The 20598-nt window shown below is 41.4% G+C and overlaps 1 protein-coding gene across 1 annotated transcript; it reads right to left on the bottom strand.

Moving 5' to 3' along the window:
- Window positions 1–667: 667 nt before the first annotated feature.
- Window positions 668–15696, bottom strand: c6h11orf58 (chromosome 6 C11orf58 homolog). Its single transcript, XM_080190142.1, has 5 exons — window positions 15549–15696; window positions 13326–13415; window positions 8691–8751; window positions 7624–7733; window positions 668–1342 (listed from the first exon to the last, which is right to left on the bottom strand). The coding sequence occupies exons 1-5, from the start codon at window positions 15627–15629 to the stop codon at window positions 1139–1141; spliced, it is 546 nt and encodes a 181-aa protein (XP_080046268.1). The 5' UTR covers window positions 15630–15696; the 3' UTR covers window positions 668–1138.
- Window positions 15697–20598: the final 4902 nt, after the last annotated feature.

The following is a 20598-nucleotide window of genomic DNA, read 5'->3' on the forward strand; positions in this document are numbered from 1 at the left end:
TTCTCTTCATTTCACTGACTTCCAATTGGGGGGTAGGGGCAATGTGGAATCATGACAGCAACTCCTAAACCTCCCTGCTTAATTGCTTGTGTGAACTCCAGAGATTGGTGCCAATGTATGATTAATGACAGTGAATGCTGCATTTCACTGTCATTACTACTGTAAAATATGCTATTATATTTCCCTACACAAATTATTGTACTTTGTCACATGACTACAAGATGATCAGAAATCCTGCTATGAAATGTGGATCATTTATCAACCCAATCACATGGAAGGTCAAATTAATCCTGCTAATGTGCAAGCTATCCACTGCTTCAATGACATTCCTACCATATCTCCTCCAAACCACATGTTCCTGGCTCCAAAGAGCAGCAATTTTACAGGATTAAAGATGGTGCCACAAATAGAAGTCTGTTGCAATGTTTCAATACCAGAATCATAGAAATCATCTTTTTCCCAGTCAAGATTAAACAGTTTGAACAATTACAACTTTGTTGAAGGAGCGAAAAAAGACTTGTGGTGCGTATTGCGGTATTCGATTCTTTAAAGTTTTCTTTGTATTGGAATTTCTTGCTCAAACTGCAACCTCCTGACAACGATCCAATATTCATCCATGCCAAAAATTCCTTTCCTTAGAGCAAACGTGAGACAATAGCAAAACCTGTAACAGATTTTCTTCTGAAGTTTTATTTTATATATACAGTATATGAACAGCTAAAAATTCTTCTTTCAACTAGCCTTCACCATTTAAATTGGATCAAGTTCCTTGTCTCGGTCATTACTCACTTAAAAAAATTTGCACAAATGATATGTATTTATAAATTACATAGTCATAAGTAGTATCTCATCTGCATTTAGACGTTACACACTTGGAACTCAATAAAAGCAGGAAACTTCGGAAAACATAGCTCTAAAAATAAATTGGAAAAATGAGGACCATTTTCACAAAAGAGATTTAAAAACTGAAAACGTATGAAATAGAACATGGCAACACATAACTATGTAGTAGTTAAGAGGTCAAGTCATGTACCACTTAAACTGGAAATTAAACCCAATGCGATCGGTGTTCAGTAAAAATGGATTGTAATTGTACAATCCAGAAGAATAAACAAGAGATTGTGTTAAGGAATTTGAGTTAGTTTGTAGATGACTTTACGAACATCATTTTATAATTGCTTTTCAGGTCCTGCTTTTTAGCGTTGGCATCTTCCGACTGATGCTCCTTGCCACTAGATTTCACGCTGTTCGAAAAATCTTTATTTTCAGAATTGTTCAAGCTGTTGGTTGCTGAATCTGCTGAAGCGCTGATCTGTTGAAGTTCTGGTTCTTCTGGCTCCGGCTGGAAAACAAGCAAAAAGTTTAGATTTCTAGTCAACCATCACTAACAATTTAATCAATGGCTGAATTACTAAGTATCTGAAGGACACAGGGCCTGAACAATGAGTGCCATAACCACAGCTTGAGTTTTTAAAATCATGGATACCTCGCTCCCAATTGGCCATTGCAAATGATTGTTTCCGTGTCATAGGAACCTAACAACATTAATTTTTAAAAACTTTATTCTCATTGCTATTTAGTTTTAAAATTTTTGTTTTTTCCTGTTAAACAAAGAAAATTACAAGGAATCTGATCTTGGATTTGGCCCTCTTGGCAAAATCACCAGGAGTTAAGGGCAATTTCTTTCCTCTCTCTAGAATGTCACACCTCATTGTGCTCAGAGAGCTACTAACAGGCTCACATCACACCAGGATTGTTCAGACTAATTGCAAAGAGAACAAGAGATGTAACCTGCATTTGATAAGCCAACCTTGCTAGTGGAGTCAATGGGTCTGCTGAGACAATGGCTTTCCAAATGCCAGATCCTCAACATGAATGGAACTTATTCCAATAACTAATGATAGAGAAATGATCAGTCCTGAAACCAAAGCCAATTACAGACACTGGATAAAACATTCCTTTTGAAGTCAGTGTGGAGAAGGAAGGTCACATGACCCAAGCTTCTAGACAATTTAGTATTACATCGTTGGTTTTCACAGCCAGTCTGCTATTTCACATCTAACTGGCAAGCTACTAAGAAGCAGCTCCTCCAAGGCCCAAGGCCTTGAAGATAGCCCAGTAAACGTGAGTTAGACAAATATAATTTTAAAGCCTAGCCATCTAACCAATTCTGCTGGAAGTTTTTGTACATTTGCCTACAGAACCAATTCAATCTGTGCGCCTACCTCATCTTGCAACAATCAGCCCAAATGGAAAAATTGAATCATACAATGCCAACATTTAGCCAGCCAAACTCAAAATACTTACATGACGTTACTTCTCACTGGACTCTGGCTTTGGTCTCAAACTCACGTAAACCCATATTTATTATTCTGTGGTCCTTACATTGTAATCTTTATTTTCTCTATCCCTCTCATTACTGCGTGAATATGCCAAGTGAAACATTGTGGACAATCTGTAGATTTTAAATGTGCAAATTAAACAAACTTGAGTTAGCCCTAACTCAAGTTTGCTGTGGATTATTAGTAAAATTGGATCACTAAATTCTAGAGGTTGGGAAGACATATCACTGCTTATTCGTCAAAAAGTAATTCAAACACCTTTGGCATATAGATAGATGATACAAGGAAATCAATGCAGTTCGAAATATCCCTCCTGTTGGTAACATGTGCATCACTTTGCCCATGTTTATCTTGGATACCTCTTCCCAAACCTGGCTTCCTATCTAATTCCTTCCTCCCCATTGTGGTTCCATGTCCTGAACTACTTCAATTGCTTTGGTCCATGCCCATTCTGGCTCTAGAACGCCAGTTATTTAACGTTCTACTCTGGGACCAGCTGAGGTGGATAAACAGGAAAGCTGGTTAAGGAGGACTGAGAAAGAAAACGACCAAGACACATTAAGGCAATGTTGCAGAAAAACAATATCATCTCGATGGCATTCAAAAGTTCCTTCACCTAGGCACTGGTCCATGCAGTACACTGACATGCGTGATCAAATGAATTAACCCCACTTATCACCGAACGAGTCGGATGTGATTTTCCTTGCCCATTGCTCAAGTAGCGCTGTGGGCTGGGAAATATCAGCGGGGGCCTTGTAGTAAGATTCGCAACTAGCGTCCAGCTGACTAAGACTTTCCTAGGCTTTCTTTTTAAGCTAATCAGCCTCATGCCAGAAATCAGCACATGGCTGATTATCATTAGCAAGCCCAACATGATATTGGCTGGGCTTGTTAATGTTTCCCATCCCGTCGGGAACATTTCCATTTCTAGAAATCATGTATGGTCCCCGTAAATGGGAATCAGGTGTGATCACCCTGCTGGTGGGAACAGGAGGCAGCTATTGAGACTCCTCCAGGAAGTCGGAGGCAGGGGATGCATACCCCTTGAGCAATGCCAATCTTGATGCGGAGGTGCCAGCGTTGGACTGGGGTAAGCACAGTAAGAAGTCTCACAACACCAGATTAAAGTCCAACAGATTTATGTGGTAGCTCCAAAGCTTGTGCTACGAAATAATCTTGTTGGACTTTAACCTAGTGTTGAGACTTCTTACAATGCCAACCTGACAGCCCACTGGACACTCTGGCAGTGCCAGTCAGGTACACTGGCAATGACAACCAGACACCAAGCAGTGCCATGGGGGTTGGGATGACCCACTGCGCACTCTGCATTAGGGATCGGTGGGGTTGGGAGAGAGAAGGTTATTGGGGCTGGCAATGAAGTGGGGGAGGGGGGAAGCAGAGATCGGATGGGCTGGACATAGGGTGGGGGATCACAGACGCCAGTGATCAGTGGGCCAGTGCGCATGCGCTGATCAGCGCAATGATGCCAGCCTTTCTGGTGGATTCAGGCTCTGCCCCCTGGCATAAAACTTATTATAAATGATCTGTGTGATGCAGAGTCCTGGATATTCATTCCACTCAGTCTGCCCAAGAAACGGGCAGGAAAAACTCCCATATTCCCATCTGGTGCGCACTTCAGTTTTTTTTTGGGAGAATTACCTCAGTCATCTTTCAGTAACTAAAGATCCACCAGATAAAGGCCCAAGGCCTCGAAGATAGGCCAGTAAATGAGTTAGACAAGTATAATTTTAAAATACAAAAGGAAATGTTATGTCTGATTACTTGTGATATCACACCTGAATTTACCTTCCTGAACACAGGTTCTGAACCCAAACTGGTTCTTGGTGGCGACAGAGACTCCAGGCTTTTACCACTGCTCACCAAGTGAAATTTCACTCAGTCTGCTGCTTTAAGCCTCACTCTGTCCTCACTGCTCCGTGTTGCTCAACAAGTGAAGTTCCGTTCTCTCTGCTGTTTTAAGCCCCACTCACCAAGTGTAATTTTGGAGAACGAAGAGTCAGTAGCAACACTCACCAATCAACTCATGGTTTACCAGTGATGTCATAATTTTCTCTCTCTCACTTCAGTAATGCTGACCTGATTCGCTTTCCTCCTAGCCTCTTCAGTGATGCTGATCTGCTTCACTCTCCGCCTGACCCCTTCACAGCAATATTAACCTGATTCACACTCCTTTCAGTCTCTAAAGTGACAGTGACCTGGATTCTCCTCCTCGGGACTCTTCAGTGATGCTGACCTGATTCACTCTCCTCCTGGCCTCTTCAATGCAATGTAGACCTAACTCACCCTTCTCTTCAATGATGCTGACTTGGTTCATCCTTTCCTTTGATTTATTGTCACAAGCATTGGTATACAGTGAAAAGTATTGATTCAAGCGCTATACAGACAACACATACCATAAGGGAGAAGGAGAGGGTGTGGAATGTAGTGTTATAATCATAGCTAGGGTATAGAGAAAGATCAACTTAATATGAGGTAGGTCCATTCAAAGGTCTGAAGGAAGCAGGGAAGAAATTGCTCGAGTTGGTTGGTACATGGCCTCAGACTTGTGCATCTTTTTCCTGATACGTGGTGGTGGAAGAGAGAATGCCTGGGGTGCATGGAGTCCTTAATTATGCTGGCTGCTTTTCCAAAGCAGCTGGAAGTGTAGACAGTCAACGGATGGGAGGCTGGTTTGCACGATGAACTGGGCTACATTCACAACACTTTGTATTTTCTTCCAGTTTTGACTGGAGCAGGAGCCATACCAAGCTATGCTACATACAGAAAGGATGCTTTCTATGGCACATCTATAAAAACTGGAGACAGTTGTAGCAGACATGCTGAATTTCCTTGGCTTCTTGAGAAAATAGATGTGTTGGTGGGCTTTCTTATAGTGTCAGCTTGGAGAGACCAGGACAGGTTGTTGGTGATCTGGGCACCTAAAAACTTGACGTTCTCAACCATTTCTACTTTGTCCCCATTGATGTAGACAGGTGCATGTCCTCCAACATGCTTCCTGAAGTTAATGACTATCTCCTTCGCTTTACGGACTTTCAGGGAGAGATTACTGGCGCTGCACCATTTCGCCAGATTCTCTCTTTCCTGTACTCTGTCTCATAATTGAACGAGATCCGACCCACTATGGTAGTGTCATCAGCAAACCTCAGAAACAAGTTGGAGGGGAATTCGGCCACACAGTCATAAGTGCATAAGGAGTCAAGTAAGGGGTTGAGAACAACCTGGCAGGGCACCAGTGTTGAGAATGATTGTGAAGGAGGTGTCGATGCCTACTGCTTGTGGTCTGAGAGTTAGGAAGTCAAGGATCCAGTCACAGAGGGAGGAGCCAAGCCTTAGGCCATTAGAGACCTAAGAGTGTGGAGATGAATTTTGTAGGAATAATAGAGTTGAAGACTGAGCTATAGTTAATGAATAGGAGTCTGACATAAGTGTCTTTGTTATCCCGGTGTTCCAGGGTGGAGTGTCAGGCCAGAAAGATGGCAACTGCTGTGGATCTGTAGCGGGGAAAGGTGAAGGGGAGTGGATCCAGGCAATCTGGAAGGCAGGGGTTGGTTGATGCCATGACTGACCTTTCAAAGCACTTTATAATAATGGATGAGCCACTGGGCGATGGTCATTAAGGCACGCTGCTTGGCTTTTCTTTGGTACAGGGATGATGGTTGCCTTCTTGAAACAGGTAGGGATTTTAAATCAGTGTAAGGAGAAGTTAAAGATGTCTGCGAGTAGCCTCACCAGGTGTCGGCACAGGATCTGAGTGCTCGCCCAGGCATAGTATGCGTTGAATTCATCAGGTAGGAGTGTATTGCTGCCTGCTATTCTATATGCCGTCATCCTGTAACCTGTTATGTCTTGCAGACCTGGCCTCTTCACAACAATGTTGACCTGATTTGCCCTCCTCCTGGCCTCTTCACATGATGTTGGCCTGATTCACCCTCCTCCCAGCCTTTTCACAATGACACTGACCTGCCTCACTCTCCTCCCAGCCTCTTCAGTGATAATGACTTGATTCGCCCTTCTCCCAGACTCTTCACAATGATACTGACCTGGTTCACTCTTCTCTCAGGCTCTTCACAATGATACTGACCTGGTTCACTCTTCTCCCAGACTCTTCACAATGACACTGACCTGATTCACCCTCCTCCTGGTCTCTTCTGACCTGTTTTACACTCCATCTGGTCTCCTCAGTGATGCTAATCTGCTTCATCCTCCCCTTCAGTAATGCTGACTTGCTTTATCTTCGTTTCACAGCAAGATTGACCTGTTTCACACTCCTCCAGTGCAGCAAAAAATGTGTGCAACCTAGATATCGTTGAACCCATGTCTGTCAAAAAATAAAAATCACTTAAATTGTAGTTTCTGGGCCTCAGGAGTAACTACTACTCTGTTCCTTTCACTCAATTGTTTCTTGCCTTCCTCCTCTCTCAATTTGGTTGCATTACTCAATTTTCCCAGCCCTCCATTGGGCTACAAGCTTATGCTCCTGAATCTAGCCAGCACAATCAGGTCTGTTTCAGAATCACTGCTTTAAACTGAATAATTTTTAATCACAATTTCAGCCACCATTCCAGAGAGTTACCAGTAGATGTATTTTCCACTATCCAAAGGACTGCTAATAGTAACTGAAGCTTGAGTGGTATATCTTGCCCTTGTATGCTATTTCTCAGAAGTTCATTGCTATAATTTCACCCAGAGAGCAGCCAACCTGGGGCTAACCACTTCCCAATGTTAATTCATTCTGAAGCAGATGATGAATTAGGAAACCAGATACCATTTTTTTTAATCAGTTCTCTTCACCTCAACCTTGATAATATAATTAACATACCATTAGCACCCATAGTGGAAGTAATAAAAGGTCAACACAGACACTGGCTTACCTCTCCTAAAGGAAGATTAGGGAACTTTACTCAATTATCAAAACACAGCAAGCATTCAGCCTCTTGAACTTGCAATCAATTAAGTCAAGGCTGATTGGCAACACAACTCCATATTATTTGCTACCCTTTTCAAAAATTTGTCAACCTCAGTTAAAGCTATAACTGCCACAGCAATCATAGCTTTTTGGGGTAAAGGGTAGAGTTCCATACTTTTATCACTTGTTGTTGATTTAAAAAAGACTTCTCGATTTCTCTCCCAACCAGCAGCAACAACAGAAAAGGGACATTGTGCGTATGTGTATGTGGAGTTGCTGGTCCAGGTCTGTATGTTCAGTAAAACAAATAAGATTTTGACAATAGGTCGTTTCTGGGAACAGGATGCCTTTTACCTCACTGAAGCCTAATCCACAGTGGCGTCTGTTCCTCCCTGATAGCTGACTGTCCAAGCTCTGATGAAACTGATGTTCCAGCTCCTCATTTATTTTCTTATCTTCATCACCTAAAAACAAAATACCTTCACTCAAAGTTCCCATATCAGTCATTTTTTCAACTGATTTAGAAAAACTACTTCTATGGCAGAATTTTGACAGAAGTTCAAGAAACAGTAAAAGAGGATCAGTGCAGTCTTTGTGCTGCTCTCTCCACCCCTCCCTCCACGGGAAGGTGGGTTAAATAAATCATAGAATTAAAGAAGCAATGATTGAGATAGAGTAGCTTTAAGAAACTTTCAATAGTACCAAAGCCAATTGCAACAATAGTGCTTTGTATTGTAATTTGCTTCAATCATTTTTGTATAATCCTTCAATGAGTCTTGAAAATCCAGCACAATAAAACACATCACTGAACACTATCAATCAATGCTAAATCATCCTCTTACCCTCAAAGTGAACACATGCGTACCACTCCCAAATAAAAAACTGGACATTTCTTCCATTTTAATATTGACAGGTAAAAAATAAAAGTTGGCAGGTATGGTAGCTTGTAGTCATTATGCCGGACTAACATCCAAAATGTAAAAATAAATTAACCAATCTTTTAAAAGAGAATTTTATAAGTTACGCTGAAATGTTCTCTTTAAAATTAACCCAAGTCCAGAGTCAAAATATTGGCTAATAACTGTATAGTTACCCCTCATATTTTTGGTATGTGCTATGTGTATTCATGAATACTTTGTAAGGTTCTTCATGCACATCTATTTATACATAGCCACATTCACTTTTCTAAGCATTTACAACAAATATTGGGAGATTGAAAAATCATTTGTCTGGTGCCTGTGTGGAAAGTGCCATATTTTTGTTTTAGAAAGTAGATTTAGATTAAGTTTTGGAGGTGGCACATAGGGACATAAAGGCTGTCACTGAAAAAGTAACCATAGGAATTATGGCGAGTGTGCTTATGAGGGGAGACTATATTAGAGCAGGACAATAGTTCAATAAAATTCCCTTCTTTCGCTCACCTGTCCTGAAATGCGAGGTCGATTTGTGATCTCCTGGATGTGGGCGTCCAGTAGGATCTTTCTAAAGAGAAAAAAGTAGACATTGCATATTACATCAAAAACATTTGGATACAACTCCAGATAATTTTTAAAGTGTACAGACTAACCCATAATTCCAGATCAGATTTTAAGCCAACTATGCATGAAATCCATTCTCCCTGAGCCACAGAAAACTATGAAACAATCTCCATTAGACACCAAAACTGCTCCACTATCTTCATAGTGAAAAGGTACTGCATTGTAATCACTTTTTGGCTGGCAATGTTGAAATACACGTTTACCACACTGACTTTACTGCATTACCATTATTGAGCTTACCAAATGCAATTAAAACAGTTACTGATAGTTGAACAATATACAAGACCACAAACAATATTTCAATGAAATAATTCCAGATAAATCAATGTTTGAATTAAACTTTTGGTACACTGCATTTCATGGCAACATGTCTGAAAATGTAATTAATTTTAATGTTTATCTTTTATTAAATACTGCCCTCAATTACAATTGTCAGATAGCATCTAAAGGCTACATGTAATTTAAATCCCTTTGCTACAAATTACATTCCAGAAGTCATTTGCAGGTGCATTTTTTTTAAAGCAGCGTTAATTAAAAAACTCTGGTCTTTAAGATTCCTTTCAAATCTTGCTCAGTTTATGCCTATTTCCCTTCTAGATTATTCTTTCTCTCTTAACGTTACAAACAGGGAGCTGCAACCAGTCAGAAGACATTAAACATGGCTACAATTATAAGGACTCAAAGCTCCATAATGATTGAATACATTCTCGGGAAAAGAAAGTTGGTATCACACAACTGAAGTAGGGTAAATCATTTCTCCTACTTTTAAGACATTTCTACAATAACCTATCAACATTATTTATATATAATTTGTATACAACAATACTCATATTTCCCTAAAATACACTTCTGATATAACTAAAGATGCAATGTCTCAAATTTGGGTATAGCATTCTGACGTAGGTCTTTAAACTGCAACTCCGTGACAAGCTTAGAGTCAAGATGTGCTTGTTTGGTTAGAAAGGTTGTTTTCATGTCATAGTCTCCAGGTGTGAGCCAAAAAGCAACTAAAACAGCCTCCAAGATTCTGGATTGATTTTTTTTTCAGAAACCTGAGGAGAACCAGAGTCAACCAGACACCAGGCTTGGCTTGGAATAATGGGGAATCACATTATTAAGCTGGTTAATGAAGGAAAATTGAATTCAATTCCCAAATCATTCTCAACCAATACCTGCACAATCTAAATTAAAAAACAAATACTGTGGACGCAAGAAGTTTGAAGTAGAAACAGTACATGCTGGAAAAACTTATAGGTCTGGCAACATCTGTGGAGATTGAAACAGTTAACATTTTGAATCTGTATGACTCTACAGTAGACCTCTGCTGAGTTTTTTCAGCATTTTCTGTTTTATTTTCTGCATAACCCAAGTCCGCTTCAAGATTTGAGGATGCTCATCGTTTCTCAAGTATGTCTTACCAACAACAATTTGAGCCTGTCTACAACGTCAAGGCACGTTCTGCATCTCAGCCTTTCACCACCAAGGGTCCAGGTTGTACAAACTCTAAAGCTTTTTGGATATAGGATTTTTCTACGGAGATGGCTTAAAATTTGTCACTTATTACTGAATTTAGTAAACACTGAAGTCTCAGAGGCAGATTAGCCAAGAAGGATCCCTGATACATTCATGTTCGTACCTGTCTACAGACTCTATGCCCCAGATGATTCCTTTTTAATGTTAGTAAATTGCAGAGCAGGGCGTCTGCTTTTGCCAAACACTGAAAGGTTTAAGTGCCCAGCTGTGCTGTCATTGGTTGAATTAGACAACATTCAGTATAAAATTAATTATTTCTGATACCACCTGAAAGCCTTATTTATGAATGCGTAATCTCATTAAAATGGTATCAGGAATTATAAGTTTAACTATTCTGCCTTTGCTACACTGGATACCCAAGAAACAGATCAATTTGAGCACACTCTACAATCAATCTCATTTATTACTGCTTCAAAGGTATGTCTTCATAATAACAGGTGCTTAATGTTACACTGAGTATGTAGTCAAATCTACCAATCCAGCTCATCAGCATAACTCCCAGACTTGAATATAGTCATTTCCATACCACTAACCAAATTCTTGTCCTCTAGTCATTCAGTTGCATTTGATGCTCACTTAGATGCGGACAGTGTGAATATTACTATTGTGCGCAAACAAATATGTCCCTGTGCCTTCATTTCCCTCATTTTCTCAAAATAGAATTTGACAACCATGATAAAGAACTGAAAGCATGGATTTTTCACTCGGACAAATCATAACTAAGTTTTGCACCAATTAAACACACTTCCCAAGGTCACAAGATAGGTGGAGGGTAGACAATGGACAAACTTAAAAGTTATGCCATGCCTCATTGCATCCTCAAGATGCTAGTCAATCAATTACTTTTGAGGTGCATTCACTGCTATGATGCAGCTAATGTGCACACAGCAAGATTACATAAAATTAGGTCATTTTTGGTGATATTATTTAAATGTGCAGGAATGTTGGCCAGGACATCAAGAACTAAGCATCTCTGCTTCAAGCTGTTCCATGTAACCCTACCCTTAACTTGAACAGACTGAATGGGCCTTTTTTTAACATTTCATTTAAAGGACTGCACCTCAGACAATACAGCACTTCTTCAGTCCCATACTGGAGTAATAACATAGATAATCCCCTCAAGTCCTGAAATAAGCATCATCAACTATGCCAACTCTTCAACCTCAAATTCACTGCACCAATGTGCTATCTGAACACCAGCCATCCCTGTCAAATGGAAAAATTTTGAGTAGTTGTGCTGTAAATTCAGCTGAAACTGTCCAGGCTTATTCCACTCAGTGGCTGGATGTAATTGCACTGGGAGCAGTTTGGATACTAATATATGGAATGGGTGGTTTATTTTATGAGAAAAGGTTGTACAGGCTAGGCTTGTATCTATTAGAATTAAGCGTTAGAGGCAACTTGATTGAAATTTACAAGATCCTGAGGGGTCTTAACAGGGTGGATGTGGAGAGGTTGCTTTCTCTTGTGGGAGAATTGAGAACTAGGAATCATCGTTTAAAAATAAGTGATCACCCATCTACAATGGAGATGTGGTGATTTTTTTTCTCTCAAGGATGCGAATCTCTGGAATTCTCTTCTTAAAAACGTTATGGAAGCAAAGTTTTTGGATATTTTTAAGGCAGAAGTGGATAGATTTTTGGCAGGGAAAAGGGTGATAGGTTATTGAGGGTAGGCAGGATACAGATCTGAGGCTACTAACAGATCAGTCACGATCTTATTAAATGGTGATGCAGCGTCGAGGGGCTAAATGGCCTACCCCTCGTTTGTACATATAATTGTTCTGCTTTTAATTACACAAAAACAATTCAACCACAAAGATTTGACGTGACCCAGTCCTTTTACTACTGCCTTCTTTGCTGGCAGTATATGAATTAGGAACATTTCGGGCAGGAGGTCATTCTGCCCTTTCAACTTGCTTCTCCATTCAACAGGGATCTTGGAAAAAAACATCGGAGGCAATTTTCCAATCCCACATGCTCAAGCGCAGATAGCATTGGGTCCGAAAATGAATTGGAGGGGATTAGTGCGTTTAGCGCCGTCAAGTACCTCGTTGGGATTCTCCCAGACTCCGCGCTTGGGAAGATAATCATATTTTTAGAAAAACAAATTATTGCAGATGTTGCAATCTGAAACAAAAGCAGAAAATGCTGGAAAATCTCAGTGGGTCTAACAGCATCTGTGGAGGGAGAGCCAACATCTCAAGTCTGGAGCTTTGACGAAGAGTCATCCAAACTTGAAACATTAACAGTGTTCAATCTCCACAGATGCTGTCAGACCCACTGAGATTTTCCAGCATTTTCTATTTTTGTACACCATATTTAAATATTCATTTAATTATGCCTAGTCAATTTCAAGCTAGATTTTCCCTATTCCCAAATTCTCAGACCCTTGGGAGCAGTTGGAACCTAGCATGAATCAATACCAGTCTCCACGAATGGAGACCAGGTGTAATGATTACGCCAAGAGGCTCAGAAGTCACTGAAGGCCCTGGGTGATCAGGAATGGCTGGGCTGTGCCCCTAGCAGTATCAAGGAAAGAGGAGGGGGTGGTGCAGCAACATGACGGTATAACTACTGGGAGGGCCTCAATGCCATCAATCTATTTTCGGGGTTGGGGGCAGACCAATGATCTGTGGGACAGGGGTGGGGTGTCTTCAATTTCACTGTCAGATCGGTGTGCCCTTTGAAAACTGCACCCAATATCCGTGAAGACAGGCTCTCTGGTATTGTTAGGTTCTGCCCCTCTCTGAGCCAGTACAAAACTCAATCTCTCCCCAAAAACGACAGGTATGCAGGAAGATCATGATCTAATTCATGCCGAGGCAGACTGCGCTGTTTTCTTGCCAAAAATGAGACTCGATTATTTCCTGGGAATGCTCTGCATACTGTGATGGCTTTAGAAAGAGTAATTTGAATGAGAAATTCTCATCTTCCTTTTCTTATCCCCATTAAAATCTACTACAGAAATTAACTCGCAATTTACCTTCCCAGCTCCCATTAGTCTTAGGAATTTCAACTTCCGTTCGTCGTCACCCAAATCAGCTGATTCCCACGTCGTGCTACATCCTTTACTCTGTAAAAGAAAGGGGTTGATAAACAGTGGAACAAAAACAAATTTCTTCACATTCAGATCTCAGTAATTCTTACATTTGCAGTAACACTGATATTCAAAAGGAGAAAAAGATTTTTTTGGCACCAAATCTTACATCTTAAGTTAATTTTAAAAATCCCATGTTTAGATTCAGATAAATGAGCTATGTATCCAGCATATGCAATCTGCATCTAAAATGGTAACTTATGACAATGTGCAGCTTATCAATTTCAATTCTTGAATACTTGCCCTAAGTGCAGCTGTGACAACAACCAGCCATTCTAAGACATTTTTAAACATAAGAAGTGTGTTTGTATATATTTCAATTCACACATCACCCTTTCTGCAAAGACAATTGCATTCTATATCTGCTGCGCATGAAAGCAACATTCATTTCACACAATTACTGGACATTATCCAATTGACATAAAACAATAATTACTAAATATATATTTCCTTGCAAACTCCAAACAAAAGCATCTGTTACTTGAAAGTTTACTAGTTAATACTTTGCAGTCTTAAAACACTGCTAAAATAAATCTGACACCCTTTCAATTTTCAGTTTATTTTGTTAGTGTCACAAGTAGGCTTACATTAACACTGCAATGAAGTTACTGCCACAAGTGTCTGTTCAGGTACATCATGGGAAAATTTAGCATGGGCAATGCACCTAACCAGCACATCTTTCGGACTGTGGGAAGAAATGGGACATCTGGAAGAAACCCACGCAGACACAGGAGAGTTGCAAACTCCGCACAGAAAGTGGCCCAAGCCAGGAATCGAATCCAGGTCCCTAGTGCTGTGAGGCAGCAGTGCTAATCACTGTGCCACCATGCCATCCATAGTTGCAGTCTTAAAGAAACACACTTTTTATAGCATTGTACAGAAATCCTTATAAAATAGCACCCCTGATGACTCAATAGGAGCAATACTCTTCAAAAGCTCTAGTACGTAAACACTGCAAGAATGATTCAGAAAGATTTAATAGTTAGCATCCAAATTAGTTGATAGATTTGACTTCAAACAACATGAACAGAAATGCTACAATTTTATTCAAATATAACAAGCTTTGGGGCAAAGTAGGAGAATGAGGGTACACTGTGTCAATTGTTAATCAGTAAATCACAGAATAGTTAAAGTACAGGAGGCCATTCAACCTACTGCATGTGTTGGCTCCCCATTCGACACCGCACAACTATGTACATCAAGTTAAAGTTGAGCTATGTTTCAAAATGGTCCCTGCGCAAGACAGCATGCACCAACCAGCCTCTACAGTTGCAAACTGGTGAGCACTACAGCCTCACAGCACCAGGCACACGGGTTCAATTCCCAGCTTGGATCACTCGTGCGAAGTCTGCACGTTTTTCTTGGGTTTCCTCTCAGTCCGATAGATGTGCTGTTTAGGTGCACTGGCCAGGCTAAATTCTCCCTCAGCATACCTCAACAGGTGCTTGAGTGTGGCAACTTGGGATTTTCATAGTAACTTCGTTCCAGTGTTAGTGCAAGCCTACTTGTGACACTAACAAACACAGCTCCACGTATTCAGCTGGGCTAAGCACATCTCATGAAGTGTCATTTGACAGCCCTGCCATTGAGCCAAAAGCTCACCATAACACACATTCACACCCCTCCCTCAGTCTAGGAACGGCTGCCTTGGTGTCATTCAGCACCCTCCAGCTGCCTTCTTTGTTGGGTCAACTTTATGGTGATAAGCCAAGGCAGGGCTGAGGACGGAGACCCTCCTCTGGAGCTGGGGGTGGGTTTGACACACACAGCCCAGGGGAGTGCCCGGTGCCGGTGTTCCAGGCAGTGCCCCCCCCCCCGTCGCCCCGAAATTTTAACTTGCCCAGAAACAAAGGTGAAGGGAAGAAAAACAACAGGATATGAGGAGGGACGGAACGGCCGGGGCCGCACACAGAGACTGGAGCCTGTGTGGGTCGCACACAGGAACTGCGCCTCCCCCAATCCCGGTATGAAACCTCCCCGGGGGAGGGGGTTTTACCCCAACCCCCCGACTCCAAGGCCCACCCCAAACGCCAGGCCTCAGGTTCCCCTCCCCCCTTCCGTCAGTCCCGGCTCGAATCAAACCGCGGGGTAAACAGCAAGCCACATTACATTGGGCGAAGCGGGCCTCTTGGCGCCGTGTTGCTCGGCCTGAGGCCGTTGCCTGGCTCGCTCGCCGTCCGCCGAGCTCATCCCGCCTCCGAGTCGCAGACGCGCACTCCCCGACCTGCGGCCTCCCCCCTGCTATCCCGATAGGCGCCGCGTCTGCCGCGGTGCACCCTGGGAGGTGTAGTCCCGATCGCTCTCCCCCCCCATGAACAACAACTCCCAGCGTACACTGCATCCCGCGCAGTGCACACTGGGAGGTGTAGTACCGCCCCTCTCGCCCGCGAACTACAATTCCCACCCTGCCCTGCCCTGCCTGAGGCTGCTGTGCTTGTTGCCCACTATTGCAGACTGTTGGCCACAGTGCCAACTTCAAATAAACCAGTGTGGGTGCTGCTGGATTGCAATCGGGTTACTAACGGAAAATAGTCTCACAACAGTAGGTTAAAGTCCAACAAAGTTATTTGGGATCAAATGCCACTAGCTTTCGGGCCTCTGACCGTTTGTCGGGTGAGTGGCGAGTTGTGATCAGAACTCTCCACTCACCTGATGAAGAGTCAGAGGCCCGAAAGCCAGTGGCGTTTGCTACCAATTAAACCTGTTGGACTTCAACCTGGTGTTGTGAGACTCCTACTGTGTTTACTCCAGTCCAATGCCAGCATCTCCACATCATTACTAACAGAAAGGCCATTGCATTAACATCCCCTACTGCGCCCCCACCTCCCCCGCACCCCCCCCCCAACAACCAAAGAAGCTCCATTCATTTCTTTAAAAAGTTTTGTAAGTGTATTTATTATGTTAGAAGTGGGCTGACATTAAGAACTGCAATGAAGCCGCTGTGAAAATCCCAATGGCCACACTCCAGTGCCTATTTGGATACACTGAGGGAGAATTTAGCTTGATCAGTGCACTTAACCTGCAAGTCTTTCAGACTGCGGGAGGAAACCCACGCAGACCCGGGGAGAATGTGCAGACTCCGCACAGACAGTGGCCCAAACCAGGAATTGAACCTGGGTTACTGGCATTGTGAGGCAGGGACCTGGGTTTGTGCCACAGTGCCATCCCTATTTTTATGTCACCCACATTTAATTATTGTTAGAACCTTCCTTAGTCTTTAACACAACCTTTACCATAATATAAAGGCAAAATACTGCAGATGCTGGAATCAGAAACAAAAACACAGAATTCTCAAAACTCTCATCAGGTCTGATAGTATCTGTGGAGAGAATGGAGCCAACGTTTTGAGTCAGGATGACACTTTGTCAGAACTCCATGTTTGTGTTGTGTCCATGACACTTTAATCAAATCTCGCCTGAGCCCCCACCTATCCTTGACCAAATTTGCTCCACTTGCTTCAAAACCCTCTCTTCAACAGTGTACACCCCATTACATTTTTTCCCTCTCTTTAGCTCTAATGACGAGTCATACGGATACAAAACATTTGTTCTGTTTGTCTCTCCATAAATGCTATCAGACCTGCTAAGTCTTATCAGCATTTTCAGTTTTTTGTTTTAGATTTCCAGCATTGCTGTATTTTGCTTTAATTTTAGTAGTAGGTATAAAATATAATTAAAGAACAAAGAACAGCACAGCACAGGAAACAGGCCCTTTGGCCCAACAAGCCCGCGCCGCCATTTTAACATTAAGTGAAAGCCTCATTCCAATCCTTCTTCCACCTATGACTTTTGCCTATGCCTTTTGGATTCCACAATAAAGGTGTGCAAATTTAGAGAACTTTATGTGTGCCATATTGTGGGAGGTCTAATTTAGGGACAATTTGTTAACACCAATCAGCCTAAAAGTTGCAATAAACTCACCGTTTTAATCACCACTTCATTAACAATGTCAATGAGACACACTTATGCCTTGTGGTACCAACAAGTTGTGGAAGGCCTCGAACATGCAGCCTTAGAAGCACTGGGAACATTTTGCAATGTTAAAAAGTGGGCACTGGGGAATGGTAATGCCAAATGGTAATGTGCTGTAATACCTAAAGACATAAGTTCAAATCTCATTACAACAGTTGGCTGGTGACCAGGCCAGTTTTTCATCAAATCTCCTGGTGTCCTGACAATTTCCTTAAATAGTTCAAGTGTCCTGGTTTTAATGTTTTCCCATTATGTCAAATACAAACTGGGCCCGGGGAAGAAAATCTGTGTGAAATCTCATCATCCTTTCTGTAAACACCCGTCACATCCCATTGCATTGCATGTAGTATCCATCATGCCAGCTCCCCCTTGGCATCTCCAAGTGAGCTGTTACTCTTATCTTTTTGTCACTGATGGCTCTGTTGCTAATGACACCTTTTGAAGATCTTCAGAATAGTGTTGTCAACTCTGTCGGGACAAATTCTGTCAACACATGATCTCTCACTTTCTGCCACTCCTCCCCCAGACTCCTGCCATTAGCTGCCCAAAATGTGGCCCACCTTTCCTAGGTTTTTCATTGTATCCCTGATTTGACTTCTGAAAATCTAGTCTCATTAAATTTAATTTCAATTTATTACTAAACCTGGAATTAAATGCTGGCATCAATAATAATCGTGAAACAACCTGATTGTCATTAAAACCCTTCTGGTTCACTAGAAGGAAATCTGTCCTTTGGGATGGCCGTCATGTGATACCAGACCCACAACAATGTGGTTGATTCTTAACTGCCCTCTGAAATGACCTTTCAAGCTAGTCTGCTCAAGGGCAATTAGTGAACTCTTTTAGTGTTCCAACCAAATAAATTAAATCAAATTAATTTAGGGAAGAGCAATTAGAGATGGATAATAGATGCTGGCCTTGCTACTTTTGTTCATATTCCAAGAATTAATAACATTTTTGTTGGCACTTGTTTGTGACCCAGATTGCAAAGTCATCTACATACAAAGCTATTAATTGTGTCAAAAATGCATCAAGGGAAATTAACGGGGTAAATATTGGGTTTATGGGATAGGGCTTGGATGGGATTGTCGTGGTGCATGTTCGATGAGCCAAATGGCCTCCTTCTACACCGTAGGGATTCTATAATTCTCTGAAAAATAACACATGAAACTGATTAAAAGAAAAACTGAAAGATAAACAGAAGTTGATGCCTTTATTCTGAGACGGACTTTCAATCTAAAATGAACCTTTTTTGACATGAGTATCCACACCATTGTGTGTTTTTGGAATGATGTGGTTTTAAATTGTAACATATAGCAAAATTGATGTTTCTCCTTTTAACTTTTACCTTCGACAACCGAGGCTGTGAATTTGTGTTGACATTTAGTTTCACGGGTATCATGTATTTTCCTAAAGTTAGTAGTCATTCCTCAATGATAAATCTTTTTGCTGTTAAAGAAATGTTCTTAAGAACAATTTACATTGTACCAAATCCACATGATATTATACTTTAGTTTATGCTTACAATGGCAATTGGAAGTGGTCAGAAGGATCTGCTCAAAGAGTTTCAGTTACAGCCATCTTTTATACTGATCACACAAGTATATTCAATATTGTACAGATCTAATTACATTCCTCAATACAATGGATTTCCTACGTTGTTTACCCAATAAGCCTTTACCAGAATACAATTATACCCATAATTAAATTACTTATGTAGTTGTAGCTCTTTTTTTCCTAGAGCATGCTATTTTTTGTATGCTTTCATTTTATTCGAGTCATGCTACCTCTCTCACCCTTTAGCCATGTTAACCCTTTAGGCTAGTTTAGCCACATTTGGAGTACTGTGTCCAATTGTGGTCACCACACTATCAGAAGGATGTGGAGGCTTTGGAGAGAGTGCAGAAAAGGTTCACCAGGATGTTGCCTGATATGCAGGGTATTAGCTATGAGGAGAGATTGGATAAACTGGGATTGTTCTTCCTGGAAAGACAGAGGCTGAGGGGTGACCTGATAGAAGTTTATAAAATTATGAGAGGTATAGATAGGGTGAACAGTTGGAAGCTTTACCCCAGGGCAGAAATGACAATTACAAGGGAGTACAAGTTCAAGATAAGGGGGGAAAGGTTCAGTGGAGATGTGCGGCGTAAGTTTTTTTTTTACACAGAGGGTGGTGGGGGCCTGGAAGGCACTGCCAAGGTTGAGGCAGTTACGTTAGCCACATTTAAGATTTATCTTGATAGGCACATGAACAAATGGGGAATAGAGGGATATAAGCAGTTGGTTTAGAAAGGTAAACATGATCAGCATAAGCTTGGAGGGCCAAAGGGCCTGTTCCTCTGCTGAACTGTCCTTTGTTCTTATTTCTATTCTACTTTTTCATTGCACTGCGAAGTTCACTTTGGACTGATAGAATTTTTGATGTGTATTAATTACACGACTTGTAAGCCAGTGGGATAGGATTGTGTATCAAGTAATTCAGTTCATTAAATCTATTCCCCTACTGTGACAACCAATTGCACTTGAAAAGCTCCAATATTTGTATCCATTTGCCTTGCTTGAAAAATTGATTATTTTTTGGGTTAAAAGCTTTTGTTGATACTTCATTCTAAATTTGCTTTCAACATTTCTCTCGATAATTTAAATGTGACAAATCTTTTACGTAAGTGAGCTAAAAATGTCGTCAATTGAGGCCCCAATTAAAAACTCGTTATTTATTAAAGTAGCAGCCAGAGAAATGCCAAAGTTAAAGTAGAACTTCAGTTTGATTTGATAACAGGTCAGTCTTTGCTATTCTCCAGAATGTGATGGGGAAAATGATGGATCGCACAATATTACTGAATGTGGAATTTTCATTGATCCAGGCACATCAGTGTACACTGCTTAGTCTGCATGTTCTCCCCATGGGTTTCCTCCAAGTGTTCTGGTTTCGTCCCATGGTCAGAAAGATGTGCTGGTTAGGTGCATTGGCCATGCTAAATTCCCCCTCAGTGTATAGGCACTGAAGTGTGGTGACGAAGGGATTTTCACAGTAACTTCATTGCTGTGTTAACGTAAGCCTACTTCTGACACTAATAAGTAAGCTTAAAACTTACAGTACACAAGGCCTCTTTGTTTGTCGCTATGAAAAAAATATTGATAAACATACAAAGGTACATGGGAAAAATAGATTTTTACAATTAGCAGCC

The sequence above is a fragment of the Carcharhinus amblyrhynchos genome, chromosome 6 (genome assembly GCF_965287045.1).
Source record: "Carcharhinus amblyrhynchos chromosome 6, sCarAmb.v2.hapA, whole genome shotgun sequence".
NCBI classification, from domain to species: domain Eukaryota; kingdom Metazoa; phylum Chordata; class Chondrichthyes; order Carcharhiniformes; family Carcharhinidae; genus Carcharhinus; species Carcharhinus amblyrhynchos.